Source organism: Pagrus major, chromosome 5 (genome assembly GCF_040436345.1).
Source record: "Pagrus major chromosome 5, Pma_NU_1.0".
NCBI classification, from domain to species: domain Eukaryota; kingdom Metazoa; phylum Chordata; class Actinopteri; order Spariformes; family Sparidae; genus Pagrus; species Pagrus major.
Window position 1 is genome coordinate 18591398 of NC_133219.1, and position 19773 is coordinate 18611170.

General features: G+C 38.1%; 1 protein-coding gene across 1 annotated transcript in view; it reads right to left on the bottom strand.

The window, feature by feature from the left end:
- Positions 1-205: 205 nt before the first annotated feature.
- adamts3 (ADAM metallopeptidase with thrombospondin type 1 motif, 3) overlaps positions 206-19773 on the bottom strand; it is a 128726-nt gene continuing 109158 nt past the window's right edge. The window contains exons 17-22 of the mRNA XM_073466912.1: positions 17631-17794; positions 14111-14267; positions 12542-12674; positions 7994-8201; positions 6298-6415; positions 206-4134 (exon numbers count right to left, since the gene is read on the bottom strand). Coding sequence (XP_073323013.1) covers positions 3653-4134; positions 6298-6415; positions 7994-8201; positions 12542-12674; positions 14111-14267; positions 17631-17794 — 1262 coding nt within the window. The 3' untranslated portion in view covers positions 206-3652. The remainder of the gene's footprint in view (positions 4135-6297; positions 6416-7993; positions 8202-12541; positions 12675-14110; positions 14268-17630; positions 17795-19773) is intronic.

Sequence of the window (19773 nt, forward strand, 5' to 3'; positions counted from 1 at the left end):
TTGAAGTTTTGGTAAGAATATTTAATACATATTTGCACTTTAATCTACTACTCCCAAGGTTAAAAGTGAACTTGCTGATTGGAATTTGAGAGGAATATGTGTTTTTGGGCTACAGATATCAGACTTAATTTGACTTAGGATGCAGCACTGAACCTTGCAAATGCATAAATGATGATGGAGAAAGCCTGAAAGCAGGAAATCAGAGTAGTTAATCATATCTTTTATTGCTATGTGCTCCCCATTACAACAAACAGCATCAGTAGTGTACACTTCAATCTACACAAATACATAGAAAAGCAAATAGAGCAGAGAGTGACTGACAGTCATGACAATCATAATACTTCAATGCATGGATAGCACAGGGGTATTGATACAGTACATGGAGAATCCTATGCAGTAATATCTGTCTGAGGCTCAGGGATTGTCAATGTAACATCTACAGCTACCCTATTTTTCATTACAAGCTCTGCATAACAAGCAGCAATGTTGTATAGGCAGCAAGTAGGCTAAAGGATGTGAAAAGGACAGGGGAGGAAAGTGTAAAATGGTTAGACAATACTGACAACTACAAACAGCATAAAACAACTTTACTGTTACTACACTAATAATGTTTTATTGGTTAAAATAAAGCATTTGTCTGCCAGTACATGTTGCTCTGATGTAACAGCTCTGTTAACAACTTCTACGAAACAGCTGTAAAAAGACAGCTTTCTGACGACAAGTAAAACATCTCAAAATTGAGCATGTATATTTACATCTAATTGTTTGCAAAAAAACAATGTCAATTCTAGTCTATCATGTTTTTTTTTTTTTTAAAGTAGAAAGCCATTTAAAATTTGAAAATGTGGCTGAAAAAAGAAAAGGGCATCATGAATGTGATCAGTTTTCAAGTTGTTTAATGGCTGCAGCTTATTGACCAGCTGGCACTGCACATACTGTAAAAACAAAGCAGAACCCTTTAACTTTCAATAAATATTTATGTACTCAATGCTATATACATGTACTATACATTGGCACACAGGAGTGAGTGTGAATAGTTGCGAGCTATTTCTTTGCTGAAAACACAAATCTGTGTCTTTGCTATTGCAGTCAGATGCATGGTGGTTGTGAGGAATTCCTTTAAATTTTAAATAAATAGCTTTCTCTCTCCTGAACCTTCTTCCACCATCAAAAAAAAGCCATTTAGGAAACACTTTGGCAAAAAACCATGTTCCACATACAGTAATACTCCTCTGAAGGTCCAGCTTCTTGTGCTTACAGTGAGGCTTTGTTCCTGTAAACACAATATATTCAGTACAACCTTATTCAGACTGAATGTGAAAGAATGTAATGAGCTTAAAGCTCCATTAAGCGAGATTTTTGATATAAAAATTGGACTAAAATGACTCTGTGTAATGGTAAAGGGTCTCTCACAGAGATTAACCCACTGAGAATTAACACCCAACTCTGCAGCACTACACAGCTTATAGCACATTAGTCAGCACCAAACAGCACCGAGCTGAGGAGACAGAATTCCCTCAGGAGTTGGTAAAGACCAAATAGTACAGGCACAGGATTCAATGAGATGCTCATATTGCTCTGTTTCTGCTGGATGTGTAAACATGCAGCTGTTTGCAGACAGGTTAGCCAGTAACTTGATAGGTGAATGGGCACATGCGGACTGTACTGCGAGTTTGTTTGAGAGTCTTTCCCCCCCTAGTGGTCAAAAAACGCTTAATGAAGCTTTAAGTGTTTGAAATCTAATTGTTAACTTATGTTAACATAAAACTTAACACAAGAGCACATTTCAAGTTGCGTGTTTGCTTATTTTGTGGTTTCATCAAAGTAGAACAGAAGAATACATTTTTGAGTTGCATAGTGAAAAGTCACGTCCTTTTTATAGTCTGTCCAAGCTGAACAAGAGTCGGCTGTATCTAATATACAGTATTTACACGTGACACGTATTGTTAAATATGTTCCCTGGTTTGTTCCCTTCTTTGACCTAACAACTTCAACCTTTCTGAGCAAAAACTTTGACAAGAGGGCAATACAAAGTGTCAAAAAGGTCGCTGGCTAGCACCATACATACTTCTGATTTAGAAAAAGATAAAGGCTGGGATGAAGTAATGGGAATAGTTTGACATTTTGGGTAGTGCACTTTATAACTTTCTTGCTAAATGTTGCAAGAGAATACGAATACCACTTTTATTTCTGCACAATAAACATAAACTGACAGCCAGGAGAAAGTTATCTTTGCTTATTGTAACAACTAGAAACAGGGAGAAACAGCTGGCCTGGCTCTCTCCAAAGATAACAAAATATATTTTTGTTGTTTTTAAACTTCAGCTTTGTACGGAATAAACAGAATATAATAGATTCATTAATGAACTAGGGCTTCTAGTCTTTATGTGAAGCTAAGATAACTGTCTCCTGGCTGAAGTGTTGTATTGACTGCACAGATATGAAAGTGGAACCAATCTTCTTATCTACTCTGTGCAATTAGGCAAATAATCCTATTTCTTAAAATGTTGAACTATTCTTTTAAAACATTACCAGGACAACCTTGCGCCAGCATTTGAGTGTGTAACAGTGACTGTTAATGTCCATTCAACACTGCTGCTGAAAATGTAAACATTAGAAATAATCACAATATTCTAATTGATTGAAAGGGTGCTTGAAAATATCCTTAGCTTATTAAAATAATACTGATATTTTCATGTACAGTATTTACAGGAACCTTTATAAATACCCATTTCCATACAAACTGTGGAGTGCCACTAAACAGACGTCACTGGATATCAAACATCTATACAACTAAAACCATTTTCCTAATGGTTTTCACTTGTTTATCTCTGGCCACTTTCCATATGTGGCCATATAAAGTCCGGTGAATGATACTGTATATGCTATGACTCCTCAAGTACTGGGGCAGCTGGATTCTATATGAGCCAAGCTTCAATCTTGAATTTTTTGGCAAGACAATGGCAGTTTGTTTCAAGTAAAAAGGGGATTTTCAGCTGCATCAGATGATCTGTTGTCTTGAATGTTCACATTGTCACTTTAATGACTGCACCTGCTGAAATTTTCTCTCTCGCTATCCGCAGAGCGTTTGCCGGAGGACCTGCTGCAACGCTCCGCAGACATCAGGGCCTGATTCATTAAATGACAAAGCCAGAGAAAAGACCAATCAGAGGGGAAATGCAAGGCTTCATGACTCACTTGTGTCAAAAAGTTAAGAGTTTGGTTGGAATTACACAACCATTTCTTTGTAACATTTACTGAGATGTTTAAAGTTTGGAGCAGTGTAGAAAAATAGATTCTTTAATTTAATTTAATCTGTCCTTTGGCTATTTTGAACCACCATAATTATTCACTATGAACTACTGCAGCTGTGTTTCATTAAGCTTTTCATTTGACACAGATGAAAATTACCTTTGGTCCATTTCCCCCTTTACCTTAATATGATTGTAATATTTTCTCCTCTCAATATTAAGTATGAAAGTCAATATCAGGGGCAAAAGGAAAGGGAAAGTCTTAACAACAAAGTGAACCAGCACTTTTCTCTCTTTCTCTCTGTTTCTCGCTCTGTGGTGTTTTTGGTGTGAAAAGACTCAGGATGAAGCTGAATTATCTACTGTACATTAAGAGTTCAGATGGGAAAAGGGCGTCACTTTCATCTCCCCACTTCAGAATATGTAGGCCACCGACTATCTGTCAGGCTGCTTGACCTTTGACCCTCAGTAGGGTCTGCCAGGGGGAATGTTGTCATGGCACGCAGCTTCTTGCCAGTGAGCCCGATGTGTCGTGGTACCCGCCTTGGTGCTGTAGTGATCTTCGCTGGGGTTTTCTTAAGTGGAGCAGGGGTGGTGACCTGTTTCGCGGCATTGCCTGTTGGGGCTGATCCTTTGCCTGAGCCTTGTTTCCCACTACGTGTGCCGTTGGCCGCTACAGAGGCAGTTAATGTCTCTAGCAGCTGGGAGGCTGATCCAAAGCGGACGTGCTCCTCTGTCTCAGCCGCGTCTGAAAACAGAGACAGAGCTCCGCTGCGCTTGCTGCAGGAGTCACAGCACAGTTTGTTGTAGCCTGGGATAGAGCAGTACCGTGCTAGGACCTCCATTTGGCAGAAGATGGATTTGTCTCCATTACATGGCTCATCTGAAAGGCAAAGAGCATACAGTGTGAGCCCAGTGCATGAGACACAGCGCTGAAAAGTGGTGAGACGGAGGAGATCAAAAAAGTGGAATGGAAGTGGATGCATTACAGAGCACTACAGCATTGCTTTTAGGAGACTGACAGCTAAGTGTTTGTGCCACAAAAAAACTATAGAACATTTCATGCAGAGCACATTCAGCAGAGTGATGGACACTCAGCTGAACTCTCTGTGAAAAGGAGAGCTGTGGTCCTAGATCCATACCACTGCACATACCGGTGCGCAAAGTGAAAAAAATTGTGCTGGTTTTCCCCTTATTCACATGTGAGTGAGTGGCGGTGCAGTGATAGATAGGTTCCCTTTTCTAATCACACAGAAAGACGATCTTTAGAATGACCTCATGAATTTTTAACTAGAGCCTTCAATGTGTTCCTGGATAAGCAGGACGTTGCTTCTTCTGGAACAATAGACATAGACCACCATAGACATAGACTACATCAAACACATAAACAGCAGTGATACTATTTCTAATAGATTAACAGCGTGTTTTCTTGCCTGACTCGCTTGCCGAGAAAATGGAACAGATGCTGAAGCGATCGTGAAGTGCATTGTGATCGTAAGCACCGGTAAAGTACCAGTTAGTGCCTTTCATGTGTTGACATTAGCATCACCTTCTAGTGACATCCATAAACATCTGTTTCTCGTTTGAAAAGGGTTGTTGAGGCTTACTGCTGCTCTGAAGGCTTACAATAAAAAAAATATTTTTAACCTGTAAACTGTGTGACTCCAAATCCACACAAAGATGGTAGCTAATGCCTACAATCTTTTTTATTGTGCAGTGGACAGAACCTTTGTTAACCACTACATTGTTAGAAGAGTCTTTGAGGAGGCTGACGCAAGAGAGGCACAAAGTGGGTTGTACAAAAAAATGCGCAAGTAATTATACATAATACGGCATTGGGACACATTGGTTTGTTTCTCAGCTTAAAAATAAAACACTAAGGAAAGTAAAAAAAAAAAAAAACTACTGGAAGCTAAACAGATATCTTGAGTTTCAGACTCCTCATTCAGCTGTTTTAAAATCTTTCTATTTTGAATGGTATAAATGCACTGCAGCATACTGTATGAGAAGTTGCTGTTTGCTTTCAACTGAACTCACCTCGTCAGTATGCTCAATTAAATATCCTCAATAAGTATGCACGTATATTATGTATTGATGTGGTGTAATCATTACTCTCTGTATATTCAGTGCCATATTGATTTTAAAGCTCTTGAGAACCCTGTAAGTAATATTTTTGAGCAGCCACGTATACTGTGGATCAATACAGGATATACGGCATGTGCTTTTATGCACAGAAGAGAGGGTGTGGTGTTTGCGTCTCCATCCTAGTTTATCCCTGTATCTCGGTTGCAAATATCAACTTGGCATTTATGTTTTAACAAAAGTATTTGCATGTGTAGACATTTGAGAATGACAATTATATATTAAGGATGTATAGGCTATTTAAAGTAGATTGTAATTTTTTTTAATTTCCCCTTAATATCCAAGTCAGCTGTTTTAAAGCATCATCATTAGACAACCTGACTTAGGGTAAGTAAACCTGTCGCCTGGTGAGGTGCTCTGTGTTTACTCCCTGCTTTACGGTAAAACCCTTGATATTTTATTTCCGTCCATGCTAAAACATAGCATAAAAAGAGCCAAAAATAAAGTCACCAAGCTGACTTGGACATTTCAGTTACACAGCAATATCTACCTTAAGTTTGCATATTATTCTTTGTGTCACACAAAGTCACTATTGCTCGGAGATGAGTGCAGGCGTTTCTGGTAAATCTGCACTTGAACTGCATTTACCATCCAACAATAATGGAAGTAATTAATGCCGACTTTATGTTCACTGTGATGAATCACGAGTCTGCCCATCAATTTTTATGCCATACAGAAATGAATGAAAACCAAAGGCTGCCTGGAAGGTTGGAACAATACATGATTTGTAGTTAAGTAGGTCTTGGCTTTTGGAAACAAATGACAAATGGTGTATTTTGTGGTTTATTTTGGAGAAGTATTGAAATAAATGCTTATGTTTCTGAAGAAGCCAAAATGTGATGAAATGTTGATCCACAGAAGAGGTATTCATTTGTCTTCAGTTCTTAAGAAATTGCGTTCTTACCATGGCAGGGTCCCGGTCTGCACTGTCTCACATTTTCAGGTTTTTCTCCGTTACACTGATCTCCAATCCGGCAGGTGACCAGACGCCTCTCCATTCCCTCTCCACAGGTCACAGAGCACTGTGGAAGAGCACAGGCAGCGACTTAGTCACATACTGTGAAAGAACACAAGTGAAGGCTGCAAGAGGTAAAGTCTATCACATCCTGCTGAAACATTTTGTCCCATGGATAACACAAAGCTTAATTTATTGTTGCTTGTTTGGACATCTCAACTTCATTTTACTTCATTTTCTGTAAAGTCACTGTAGAATTCAAAACAGCTGATAGACTAACAAGCTGCAATATATATTCATTTTAATATATCGCCATCTGGCAGCTTCGAATACACACAGTGATAACCCAAATGTAATCTGGTAAAAATAAAGCTTTGCACAGAGATGAGTTTGGTTTTCAGTTAGTCTACCTCATTACCACTGATCCCATTTAAACATATCATTTGCTTGAGTGCCAGTGATATATGAAAAAAAAACCTCACTCAGAGTAGATGCACATGCCTCATAGATTTGGTTGTATTTGCACTATGCATTCGAGAGTTAGTTCAGGTCAAATAGGCTACACCTACAAGAATTTGTCATCCAACTTTAGCAACACATTTTGGCATCTCTAAAAACAAGTGAACTGCGAATTATTTTGGACCCATCCAAATATGCTATGTGCCAAATACGCTGGAGTCTGAATAACATTTGTTGGAGGGATGATGAAAAATGCTCTGGCATAAAAGGAACAAACAACAAACAAAAAAAACTATGCTGACAAATTTTTCTTCTCTTTTTTCTACCTTCTACTGAATTGCATGTTTCTTGTGTCATGGCTGAAACCTTCCCGTTATCTAATATTTATTTCCAGTTCCCACTTCTCTCTCTCTTTTTTTGTTGCCACAGCACTGCTTCTGTCTCTTATCATTAATACCATTGACTCACAGAGTGCTCAACACTGCTTAAAAAAATTAAGCACACCCTCTGTCAATAACTGTCAACTTAAGTGTTGATGACAAATATGAACACTTTTTCCTTTAGACGTGGTCTAAACTCGCATTACAACATTATTGTTAAATGCAGTTCAGATGCGATATAAGCCGGTAAAAGGAGGATCTTGTGTATTTTCATTTTCATCATTCATGTCACAAGGCAATTTATAAGAAATTTAAAAAAACTACTACTAGTACTACTGTCATGCTCATATATGCAGCTACGCTCCAAGCCATGCTATCAGAAATCTGACCACAATTCACAAATTAACTGCTGACATGAAGAATTGCATCTTATTAGCTCGTATCTGCTCTCCACTGCTAAGCTGGATGTCTGATTTATTGGATTTTTGGATGGTTTCAAAGGTCTCATATGGATGCAGGGAATTGGTTGACTAAAACCGCCGTGTTTTCGGATGAGATGTGACGTTGCTTTAAATCAAATATCAGGCATGTTAAAGCTGCTGTTGTATTGACACATATTTACAGGAAAATGGTGATCTGGTAGCGAGTAAGCCAACATAAGTTAATTGGAAACAAGATAACATGATGATTAAGATCAATCAGATGGATCCGTGGCTTAATGATCCACACCCAGATGAAGGAAGAACAGAGTTTTAAAGAAAATCTCTCTTTCAGCCTCTTTCAAATAGATCATGTGGATACTGTACCTCTGACCATGCTCCGGTCCTCCACTGGGCAGGACATGGGACTCTGTTACAGGGCCTCCGGCTCTCTGGCTTCTCCCCGCTGCAGTACTTGCTGTGGACGGAGCGGTTGGTGCCGTCGTGGAGGAACTGCACACACCGAACTGTCCGTATCTGAAAGCCCAGGCTGCCACAGGTTTTGGTACAATGCTCCCATTCCTCTGAGATCCATCTGGAGAAATCAAAGTGAGGTTATTACTGAGGACATGAGCTACTTTTAACTATTTTATAAACAGTTCAGTAGGGGGCCCAGGGGTCCAGCCCCTTCAAATTGTCACAGTATGAATCTGGGGGGTTTTAATATGGGAGAGGAAGAGAGAAAGAAAAAACTAAATTCTGCTATCTATATTCATTTTTGAACTTTTCTTTAAAATTTGCTTTTTTGTGAATCATTGAAAAATATTGACCTCTTTAGTTTGCAAACAGTTAATTAAATGCGTCTAAAACCCCCAAAACAGAGAAAAGCAGCAAATTCTCACATTTGATAACCTGGAATTATCAAATGTTTGGCATTTTTTGCCTTCAAACTGATTAATAGTTATTATAGAACAGTTGCTGATTAATTTTCTGTTGATTGACTACTTGATTAATTGATTAGTCATTGCAGTTCTCCTCAAGAGTGTCATCCGGCAGCAGGAACCAACTTATTCCTGCATGGGAACATAAATCTGATTTATATCAGTACAAATTATAGTTTCAGTAAAAGCTGAGAATAATCTCCTCCTGTTTAAAGTGAGCAGAAAAGTTAACTTCAAAAGGCCGATTGAGGATATATATGGAAATGTACATATTCAGAAAGACTCTTGGACTCCATGTTGCTACATGTTTTTCTTTATCTTCACTTTTGTTGTGTTTAATTTGATGGAATTTGACTCTGGATGAATTCAAGATGAAATCTCTCACAACGTTTATGAATCTACAATCACATTGAGGCTGTTGAGATGGTAAATCGGTCTTCTGAATGGAGGACAAAAGGCGGGCACAATGTAAAGTGATGCATTTCAGGTTTCTTTGCAGGCCAGCAAAGAACACAAAGCCTGAGCATTCTGAAAGCTTCCCAAACTTCTCCTAGAAGTTTAGACTCACCCGACACTTCCCACACCTGAAGCAGCATATCCATTTCAAATACTGACAGCTGTCATGCTGACTGACTGGCACTCTCAAATCAAACATTTCTATTAATTCCCACTTATAAAAACATCAGACACCAGCTGTGTGACTGTTTTCTTCCCCCGAGTCTTTCAGTGAAGTTGATTTTCCCAGAAGGACTGTATCTGTCTGTGTGGGTGTGTGTGTGTGTATGACAGAGAGAGACAAGGCATTAATATTTAACAGAGGATAATGACATGATGTGTAGGTAATGGAGAATACTGAATACTTGAATATGTGCAAATTTAACCCAAACTGATTGTCTAGATAGGTAGGGGGCATGCAGCACATTTGAGATTTAGGTGAAATGACCCTTTAAAGGAAAATAAAAAAGTAAGCACAATCTAAATATTGGTAGTTATCCTAATGTGCAAATAAGGTCAAAAAGGTCCAAATAGAAACAAGTCGAACTATGATGGATGATTACAGCAGTTAGTATGGGTCATAACTTTACAGTTCAGCTGGATTTCTCATACTGTGATAAGATTTTGCCTCTGCCGCATACAACATCAAACATTCAGAGGCTGCAGTACTGTACTCCTTGTTAAGACTGACAAACCCATCTGCTTTTTGTTATCAGTGCTGCTTAGTCGTTTGTGAGGATTAGAAGTGTTTGTTCAGGACTTTTTCTAAATCTTTTGAATTATGATGGCAAGCTTTTAATGTCTTGCACGGTAACCCTTTCTCTCACAGGGGTTATACATTGCTGTGTGTTGGAATGCATCCAGCTGTTGTTCTGCCTGCATTTGTTTGTGTGAAAAGGATGTAGCAGTTTGTCAGATTTAATGAGCAGCAACATACTGTATGAGGGATAAAGATTTAACACTAGAGACCATTTTGATTACACCAGCTGCGACTAGCTTCAACATGTTCACATTCTGACCAGTGACTACTCTGTAGTGATTACTGTCAGTATGAAAGATCTTGGCACTCATGGGTAGGACTATGCACATTTTTGAACTCGGCAGTTGTCCCGCTACAAAAGATGTCTTCAGGCACATATTTTGCCATGATGAGACACATTACCAGCTGATGCTGTCACGGCTGGTAATCATATATTACCCTACATCATCAGGGCCCTACTCGTATCTTTTTTAGGCACACAGTCCCACATCTCCTCCCTGACATTTCTTATCTCCTCTGCCTCCGCTCCTCCTCTCCTTAAGTTTGCCTGAAAATCTCAGTCATGATGCAAGGTGGGGAGTCCAGCAATGATGAAAAAAAATTAGGCCAGCTATTGAGGGAATTCACCTTTCTTTAAAGTCTGTCTCCTCACACAGACCAACTCAGGTACCAAAGTACAAAGTCAGTGAAAGGAAAAGTAGTGCACATACTCGGAGAGCACATACCTCCACCAAGGCTGCAGCTCTCATAATCTCTCAAATTCTTTAAATTGCACCAAAACAAATTTTAACTTGGTTTTAACATGACGCTTTAGGTCTAGGAAGGTGCTCAAAGAGAAGTTGGTAAAAACTTGAGAGAAATACAGTTCCCTTAACAGCGGTGAGTGAATGTTCCATCCAGCGTCAGATCTCTCTCCTCTCTTGCTTCTTTGGTTTGAAGATGAACAGAACTGCCGGTGGGTAACATTAGCACATGTGAGGTCTTGCATCATGGCCGTGTATTGACCTAAAGAAGCAGATGCTCATGCAGCTGTAAGATTTGGATGGATGATCTTGGCTGCAGTTTTTTAAGGGCATCTGCCTTTAAACTTCCCTCTCGTCTTGGTGCATTCACAGCCTGCACCATTCATCAGCTTAAGCAGCCCTCTTTAATCACCTGCAGGCTGTCTTTTGTCCGGACCGTGCATTTAGACTCTATCACCTCAGTCGACACATTCATTTCCTCAGAAATGTACTTTACTTCAATACCCCTGCTTCCATGAGGAGTGTAGCAGCTTGAGTGTGTCCTCACCCAGAGAGGCCGTTTCGCCCTCACATTGTCTTGTTTCTAATCCGTATGTCCTTGTTTGGCAAAATATAAACCAGACTGATATTTTGTGACAAAGCTCATTCTCACTCAAGTCACACTGAAAGGATGTACTGATTAAAAAGTAGACCTGTCTAGACACTCTGCACAGGAAAATCAAGGCTAAACAGCGTACAATTATCCCTGTGTCAGTATTTTGGAGATTTACTGACTGGCTGGGTCTCTGAAGGTTTGAGTCCATCTAGATTTAAAGCAGCATTAAAACAAACATTAAGAGACAAGTATAAATACAGATTAATGCTGCTGCTCCAGACGCAGTATGTCAAATGGGAATCACTGATGTAATCTGTGTTGAAGTTGGGAAACTTTTTTGTTTTTTTGTCAGCTGGATGTCAAAAGTATAGCAGAGACACATTTAATGCCCCATGCAATGACTCCATTAAGTTAGAATGATTCAATTCCTCGTTTGATCTAATTTTTTCCCAATATTTCTGACTTACTTACAAACTTTTAATATTTAGAATATTAATGAGGTAATAATACAATCTCAGAAATATTTATTTTTTCCATATCTGAATAAACAAATTGTTCTCAGAGGAAAATAATGTCCCTAGAACACTGTTTGAAGCTAGAAAGGTGACAGGGTCTGCCAAATATAAACAAAGTTAAACAGTATGAAACTGTGTTGTCCTTTAAGGTCAGTTTGTTCATTCAGTCATGAAAACGAAGAGAGTTTGTTTATTTAGTTTGTTCAGACATAAAAAAATAAGTCAATGAACATCTTTCTCTTCTGGTTAAAATTTCTTCCCCAAAACTACATAGTGCACCTTTTAGTTTTTAACCATTGTTAAAGGCCCTTCAGCGTGACTCATCTAATGACTAAATGACCTCTCCGCTCTTTGTATTTTTAATCTCTTTCACAAGTCTCCAGTCTTTATGGTAATGCAGGGCAAAATTGTGGGAGGACGAAGACAATTTTGACTCGCATCTCTGAATACAAAACACGCTGACTGGCTGATGGTTGCAATTTAGCAAACTTGCAAAAATGTGTTGGAAGCAGGATTGTTTGAAAATGATACTGTATGTATATCTTCTTTTGAATTTGGCAGCAGTTGTACAAGGTGTTCAAGATTTGTGACAGTTTCTGAAACTTTTATCCCATTCTTTTTTACTCTCGGTTTATCACTCCATAATGATCATACTTAACCTCTTGATGTAAGAGATTTTGGAGAGCCTTCTTTCGCTCCATTCCCTCTCTATTACAGACACCACAGTTAAGAAGAAGCTCATTTAAATTCAGCTCACACTGAGTGGAGACACTTTAACGTTTTATCTTAATAGACTGCAGCTAAGTCCCAGTTTGAATCTAATCAGCACTTGTAATAACTCCTCAATATATTTTCCTTTGAGTGAAGTTGGAAAGTGTGTACTCACTGAGGCTGTGTGCAGTCCTGAAGATTACACATTCTGCGGATGGGTTTTGGCTTCTTGCCGGCGTCGCAGTAGCCTCGATGGACCATCTTGGTGTCACCTTTCTTTCGACAGCCATACTTGGTGTACTGATAACCTGTAAAAGAAGCAAAGGTGAAACAATGAACATTAAAAGAAGCAATTGGTTACATTTCGATCATTACCCAGCCATTTTCACAGGCTGGAAATTCAACCGTATCAAAACTTATCAAGTACCAAAAGCTGTGGAGCATTGAATGCTTGCTCAGATTTGTGGTCTCGTTTATTATTATTCTTCCTTAATGGCGCAGAGAACGGTTGTGCTTGCAATTGATTTTCTTAATGCCATTATCTCGAGATTCCAAGAAAATTAACCCGTTATCTCTTACTACTTATATCCCTTTTCAGAGATCAGTAGTGCCACGCCAGCTCTCAAAGATGGTGTCTGACAGTGTAGCCACTGATTAAAGCTGATCAACCACTTTATTTACACCTATCCCTTACAACAATTAGCCAATAATGTACCCTCATATCAAATCACTAGGTAAAACATTCTTAAAACAAATGGCAAAAGTTTATAAAAAAGTTCATGTGGTTTGCTTTGCAACTCCCAAACCTGGCCCATATTTCATGATCCGCTCTTATGAATCTAATTAAGTCATTTCCTCGTATTAAATTAACTTGTTATCCCGGAAAAAGCGTCTCTTTGTCTACTCAAGATAACAAGATAAATTAACCTGTTATCGTGAGAAAATGAGCGACGTTATCTCGAGCAATCATTAACCCATGATGTTGAGATAACAGCGTTAACAAAAAAAATTGCTTCAACACTTATCCATTCACTCAATACAGATGTATGCTCAACAACATTTAACATAAAAAAAAAACATTTGTCTAAAAGTATATTTTGTTTCAGTACAGAAATATGTTCATCAAATATCAAAGAACTTCAAAAAGTACCTATTTTTCACCTTGTTTCACACAGTAAAGTTCTATTTTATATCAAGGTGCTGTCATTATCATAAAACATTCATAAAGACTCAAACAAAACTCCTATTGTTTTTTATGTACTTTTGAATCATGTGTCGACAACTATCATCCTTTCCAAACAGGAAATACACTGCAAACACCATATCAACTGACTAAGCTCTAAAAATAATGTATAAATAAGATTATTATTATTATAGGAGTGTGTTCATGGCGTCCTGCCAGCTATGGGATGGGGGATTTGCTGTATCCAAAAATAACAAGAAATATGTAAGGTGTCTGTCTTGCAGAGAGATGCCAATCATATTACAATCTCTAATGTAAAAATCCAAAATGTAAAAATTGTTTTATGCATTTTTGAATACAACCGCCCTCAGCATGTGTCTACAGACATACGACAGCACGTCATTAAAACACACAGCTCTTCTTGTTTATTTCAAGTCGCATTACCGTTAATTTGAAGGCTGCCTATGCCTATAATATATAGAAAAACGTTTTTGTACAAGAAAGAAAGAAAATGAATTATTCATCTGTTCTCTTTCAATTTGAAGGTAATTAATCTCTTACCTCCGGCACAAGGTTTGGAACATGGAGACCAGCTCTTCAGAGCCCACTCATATGTGTCCTCTTGAATGACATTGTTGTTGTTGACAGGCACTGAATCTTCATGGATGATGTACTTGTACATTAAAGTGGACCGTGTTTCATTGTCCTTGGGTATAATCTGCAAACCAGAGAAAGACACACATTACCTTTATAGCAAGATCCTCTGTGTAGTGTATTTGCATTAGAATACTTGAAGTGCAAATTAGTGCAAATAAATGAGTTACGTTTAATCTCGAGAGCAGCAAGCATTTTCCATAAACCCCACTTGAGGTTCTTATAAATCTTAAGAGTTCACACACAAAGACTGAACCCTGGTCTACGGAAACCTCATCTGCTGTTTCTGAACTTTTCTTTGGATCAGGTATATTTTACAGGGATGTTGCAGAGTGGATTAGAGAGTTCAATTCCAAAATGAAAACAGCTGGCTGAATAAAACACTCTGCAGGAGTACCTAAATGGAGAAACTTAAAATCAGGTGTTGTTGTGGGTATTGGGTTTTGAGAGATTAACACACATACAAATTACTTGAACTATGCTACCACCAATGCAGGCTGAAAAACTATAAATATTCCACATTTTCTTTCAAATAACATGGAATTATATTCTTTAATTTGTATGAAGGAACTTCATCTAATGTCACATCGAGGTATTATTTCATGGTGTATATCATACATTTTATAACATTATATAATACCTGTTCAAATGGCTGGCTCTATGAAGTGAGATTAAAATCAGCACTGAAAATACCCCGCACATTTAGTCATTTTATCATTATAAACAGGTAGAGAAAAATATTAGACATGTTTGTCTGACTCTGCACGGATGGATTTAAGACCCCTTTAGCATCTCTCTGACAAATCAAGCAACATTTTGGCCAGACATTAACTCCTTTCCCTTAAAGAGAGTCGCCAATATTTCTCAGTGAATGTGCTCTCATATGGCTGACTCTGGCTCTCTGTGCAGTGGGTGGAGGAGAACAACAGCATGCTGAGTTTACCAATTATCACCCAGACAGAAACATCAATGAGCTCCAATCACTAATCTCCACCATTTTTCAGATGAACTCCCTCTTCTCGGTTTCTGTTTTAAATGAAATAAACTGAATTTACTCCAGTGTCTGGATCCTCCTCTTTCACAATAATTCAATTCCACAGTCTATACAAGAGCCATTACACCATTAAAGGTTTGGAAACCAGGTAGATTTAGATGCATATTGATAAAGTTGACAACAATTAGTTAGAAACTAAAGCTATTTAAGCTTGACTTCATTTTTTTAACTTTAATCTTTTAAAATCTTGTAAATCTTGTCTTTGCACAATCATGAAAGCAAAACCATAAATTATCTTGGATATTAAAGATATTCTGAGAGAGCCTATGCTGTAAATTGTACAAGGTAGATACCCTCTAACCTTCTCCATTATTAAAAATATTAACGTTACCACATTTTGTGCCTGGCGGGTGTTATCTTTGGACCCTGTACGCATTCACAGGACCCTGCATATATTGAAAGATCCGTCTTGGAATTTAAAGAAATGATCTTAGTAAATCTTTACTTATTAAATGGAGAATTAAGGACCTACAAGGTATTGACCTTGATGTAGATCTGGTCTCTGCAAAAAGCATAGTTGACTGTTAAATGCATTAGCGCATAGTAAACTGCTAGTAAATGCATAATAAAGTACAGTTTCATCATAAAAAATAATAAAAGGCTTAACAGGTAGCATATAAGGTTAGTTAGTTAATGTGTTTGTAATGCCATTATAAATGTATAAGAAACTCATAAGGCTGTTATTAATGTTCTTAAGCGTCTATAAACTGTTGACAAGTTTGTTTTAAGTGCTTATCAATATCTCAAAACTGTGTTATATACAGTAGTCTTATTAAATTAAATAAAAGGCTCTGATTACCTATTAACTAACACTTATTATAGACATCAATGTATTAGGTATATCAATATCAAGCCTCAGCATAAGGGCAAAAAGGTGAGATGATGTTTTGCTCAACAAACCTTTAATAAGAATGAACATGTATTAAATAAATAACACAAAAATCTCATAAGGCCTGTGGAATCAGAAATCGGAAAGAAACCACAAAGCAGAACAAGAAAAAAAAAAAAAAGATTAATCCAGTTATAGCTCATCTTGTCTGCTCCATCATTTAATCACTTCTTTCACAAAAAAACTTTTGAAGTTTCCACTGATCAGATCCAAAGGATGTCACAACAGACGAAAAACAGATTAGTTCTTATAGTACATCAGGTTGGCAGATGATGCATGATAATAGCCGTGGGGTATTTTCACTATTTAATTATAATTTTACTGATTTTTCTGTCTTTGTGCTGCTGGCTATAGTTTTATTAGGAATTTTACTCTTTCTGGACCTTGGGGAACTCTTTGGTTGTGTTCCCACAGGATTCAAACTATACACTTTAGTTTAATAGCCTTCTATCTGAAAATCTGGGTCTTTTGGGCAGTAGCTCTATTTCACTCATTAAGTTGCATCTCCTTGAGAAGCCTTGTTTCGATTTATTTTAATAATATGCAGTTTTTGAGAGTTAACCTTTTTCCAATTTCTGTTTCGCAAAATTGGGTATCTTTGGCCTTAGACTGTTGGTTGGACAATAAAGGCACATACTGTATTAGTGTCACCTTGAGATCTGAGATCTTTGTATGCCACTTTTCATTGTTTTCTGATGTGTAATAGACAAACAAATTTGACACAAGGAATCCATTAATCAAGGAAATAATCTACATAGTTGTTTCTTGACTCATGCCCAGGTACCTGAAGTGATTACAATCATAGACACATGACAAAGATCAAGTATTTTTTTCATTGGCAGACCTGGAGTAGGTCATCCATGCTTTGATCTACCAGGTTTGATTAATGCAGGAACTCACTCAGGTCTCAGCAGGAGAAATACCTCCCAGAGTTCAGAGAGCTGTTGCCTGACTACTAACCCGCTCCAACAGGAGAGACCATATAACCCTAAGTCCTTGCTACACTTCACGTCCTGCTTGTCAATATTGGATTTAATTCAAAGCTTTTACTGAAGGTTTTGACTCCTACTTATTCTATAGCTGTGATTTCGTGAACTGTCTTAGTGTGATTGCTGCCTAATATTCTCTGGTTGAGCCCAAATCTTGCCTTGTCATTTCCCTGGACCTGAGTTTTGACCTCATCGTTTGCTATTCTCTTGTGTTTTTATTTCAATATCCTCTTGAAATTCTATTCAATATTTTTGAGCTGTTTTTTGTTTTTATACTAAAAATGCACGTCATATTAAAAAATAGTTTGTTATTACTGGAGTTTAATAAGTTTAAGCCATTAAAATTTAACAGACAGTGGTAGAAGATGAATGAGAAGGATGGAGGGCTTGAACTCGATGGCTGACCTGCTTCTTTTATCAAATGAATACTGTCAAGGGAATGTCTGTTTGGTTTAATTTGAAAAGAAGATTTGATAGAGAAGGAGGTATCATTACCAGAACCACCACGGGGTCATGCAGAGGTCCGTCGGTGTGTAACGTCTCCACGTCCTCCTCAATGATGTAGTGCCACTCAACGCCCAAGTCAATGAAGCTTCTGGACTTGACCTCCTCTCCTTTTCCATTCAGAATGTAATGCCCCGTTGCCTGGTTCTTGATTGCTGTAATCAGTAACTTGTTATGAGACACTGACAAAGTTGAAATGGCTTTCTTTTGAAGTTTTGAATTATTCACAGAAAAAAAGCCTCAATTTATGGTCTCAAAAGGGTGATTCATAGAATCGTATTACCCAGGGCACTTACTTGAAATAATTATGCCTTAACATTACAACCTCTGATTTGTTCTCTAATTCATTCTGAACCTGCTGCCAAACCACTTATATAATGAAACTTGTCAAAAGTGAGATGCTGAAAGGAAAATGGGCATGTTTGTGTGAAAAACATGCCCATGGGGCAAAATGAAAAGCTATTACGACCCACGGATCATTCAGTCTGGTGATCCAGTCTAACACTTATGCCTGCATTATACTGAGGGATAGCAAGGAGCCAGCATAGTTTTTATTTGCTGACCTACATGTTCATTCAAAAGCAAACATGACTCAAACTAACTGCAACTAATGTCCCATTACTGGCATCAGGTTCTCTAGTGATGACCTATATGTCATATGATCAGTATACAAAGTAGTGTTATTATCAGCCTGGAGCACCAGAAAATATGATTTTAAATGCGTCAAAACATTCTGTTTTCCTTAAAAACTTGTGCCTTAAGTTTTTAGATTCAAATCTAGCTGTGAAGTAATAATGAATACATGTATTTGGTGCTGCCTGAGTATACAAGAAATATTAACAGACACATTGACAGAAATGCAGAACTAACAGCAGGAAACCTTGAAACGTAAGCAAGTCAGAAAAGTCTACAGTGATCCATCAGCACATGTCATTTCACCTGATAATGACAGTGACAGGAAGGACGGATGGATGCTGTTTACAAAACTACAGTTCAGCAGAGGATTCATTCTGATGCTAAATAAATGAACCTTTTTTCTAGCATAAGATGTCAAATGGTCTAAAAAAAGCGAGACATACACAAAACCTTTTTATTTAGTGCTTTTGTGTATTTTTCATCATTCTCTCTTCCCTCTGTTAAAAACAACATCTGCAATGGAGACTTCCTTTTTTTCATCCAGAGCTGCAGGGTTTGGTCAAAATAAAGCCAATCACATCAAACAGACATTTCTCAGTGAATGATGTTTTGTGAAGATGGAGGCTATTTCATCTGGCACAGTCATGCTCTCTCCCGACACACAGAGCCAATATTCCTTTTGCAGTAGCCACTACATTCACACTGACTGCTCGCTGGGCCTTTCAGCGCCATGATAAGGCAGGAGACTGCTCCATCACAGCTGGCTTGAGAAAGCAACGCAAGAGAAAGATGGCTGGGTCAACTAAAGATCAAACTTTAACATGCTGTTTGTTTTTGTGTTTCCTACCGACAGTCACGATCGCACCCAAGTGTTCATAGTTGTTCCCATGACAACTGAACTTTCTGCCGCTATGGGGTCTCTCAATCAAAACAATGAAGTCAATTACATTTCTGATTATGATAGAATATTTTTTGCTTTTTTGTTTGAAGGTTTTCTCTAATAGAAATTACTCCAATTGCATTAAAATAGAGAACACACTCGTCGTTGTACTGTTTAAATTCTGCACGTATAGTGCAGCTGGTGACGCTGGGCTGCAACTCAGTACATCTCTCTTGTAAAAAGCCACAATCCTTGCCGTTTGAATGCAACAGAACACATTTCTAGAAGATTTACATCATCTACTAAAGAGTTATCACCAGCAACCACAGAGTTTCTAGTTTGGACATTGATGTAGGCAGCTAAGGGATAACTGGACTGATTCTATAAGCTCATCCACCCTCCCCCCCCCAGTGATACACCAAAAAAAAGTATTTAAAAACAGAATAAAAGCTGCCTATCCTTTAAGCTTCTGCAAAGTCGGTCTCCCAGGCGAGTATTCTCTCTCAGTGCAAATGATGGCATGCTGTAGCTAAGGGACATGAGTCTCCACTGGTCAGGGTCTATTGCTGCATTATTCAGGTCCCTCGGTTCATCTTTATGAAACAACAAAACTTAACG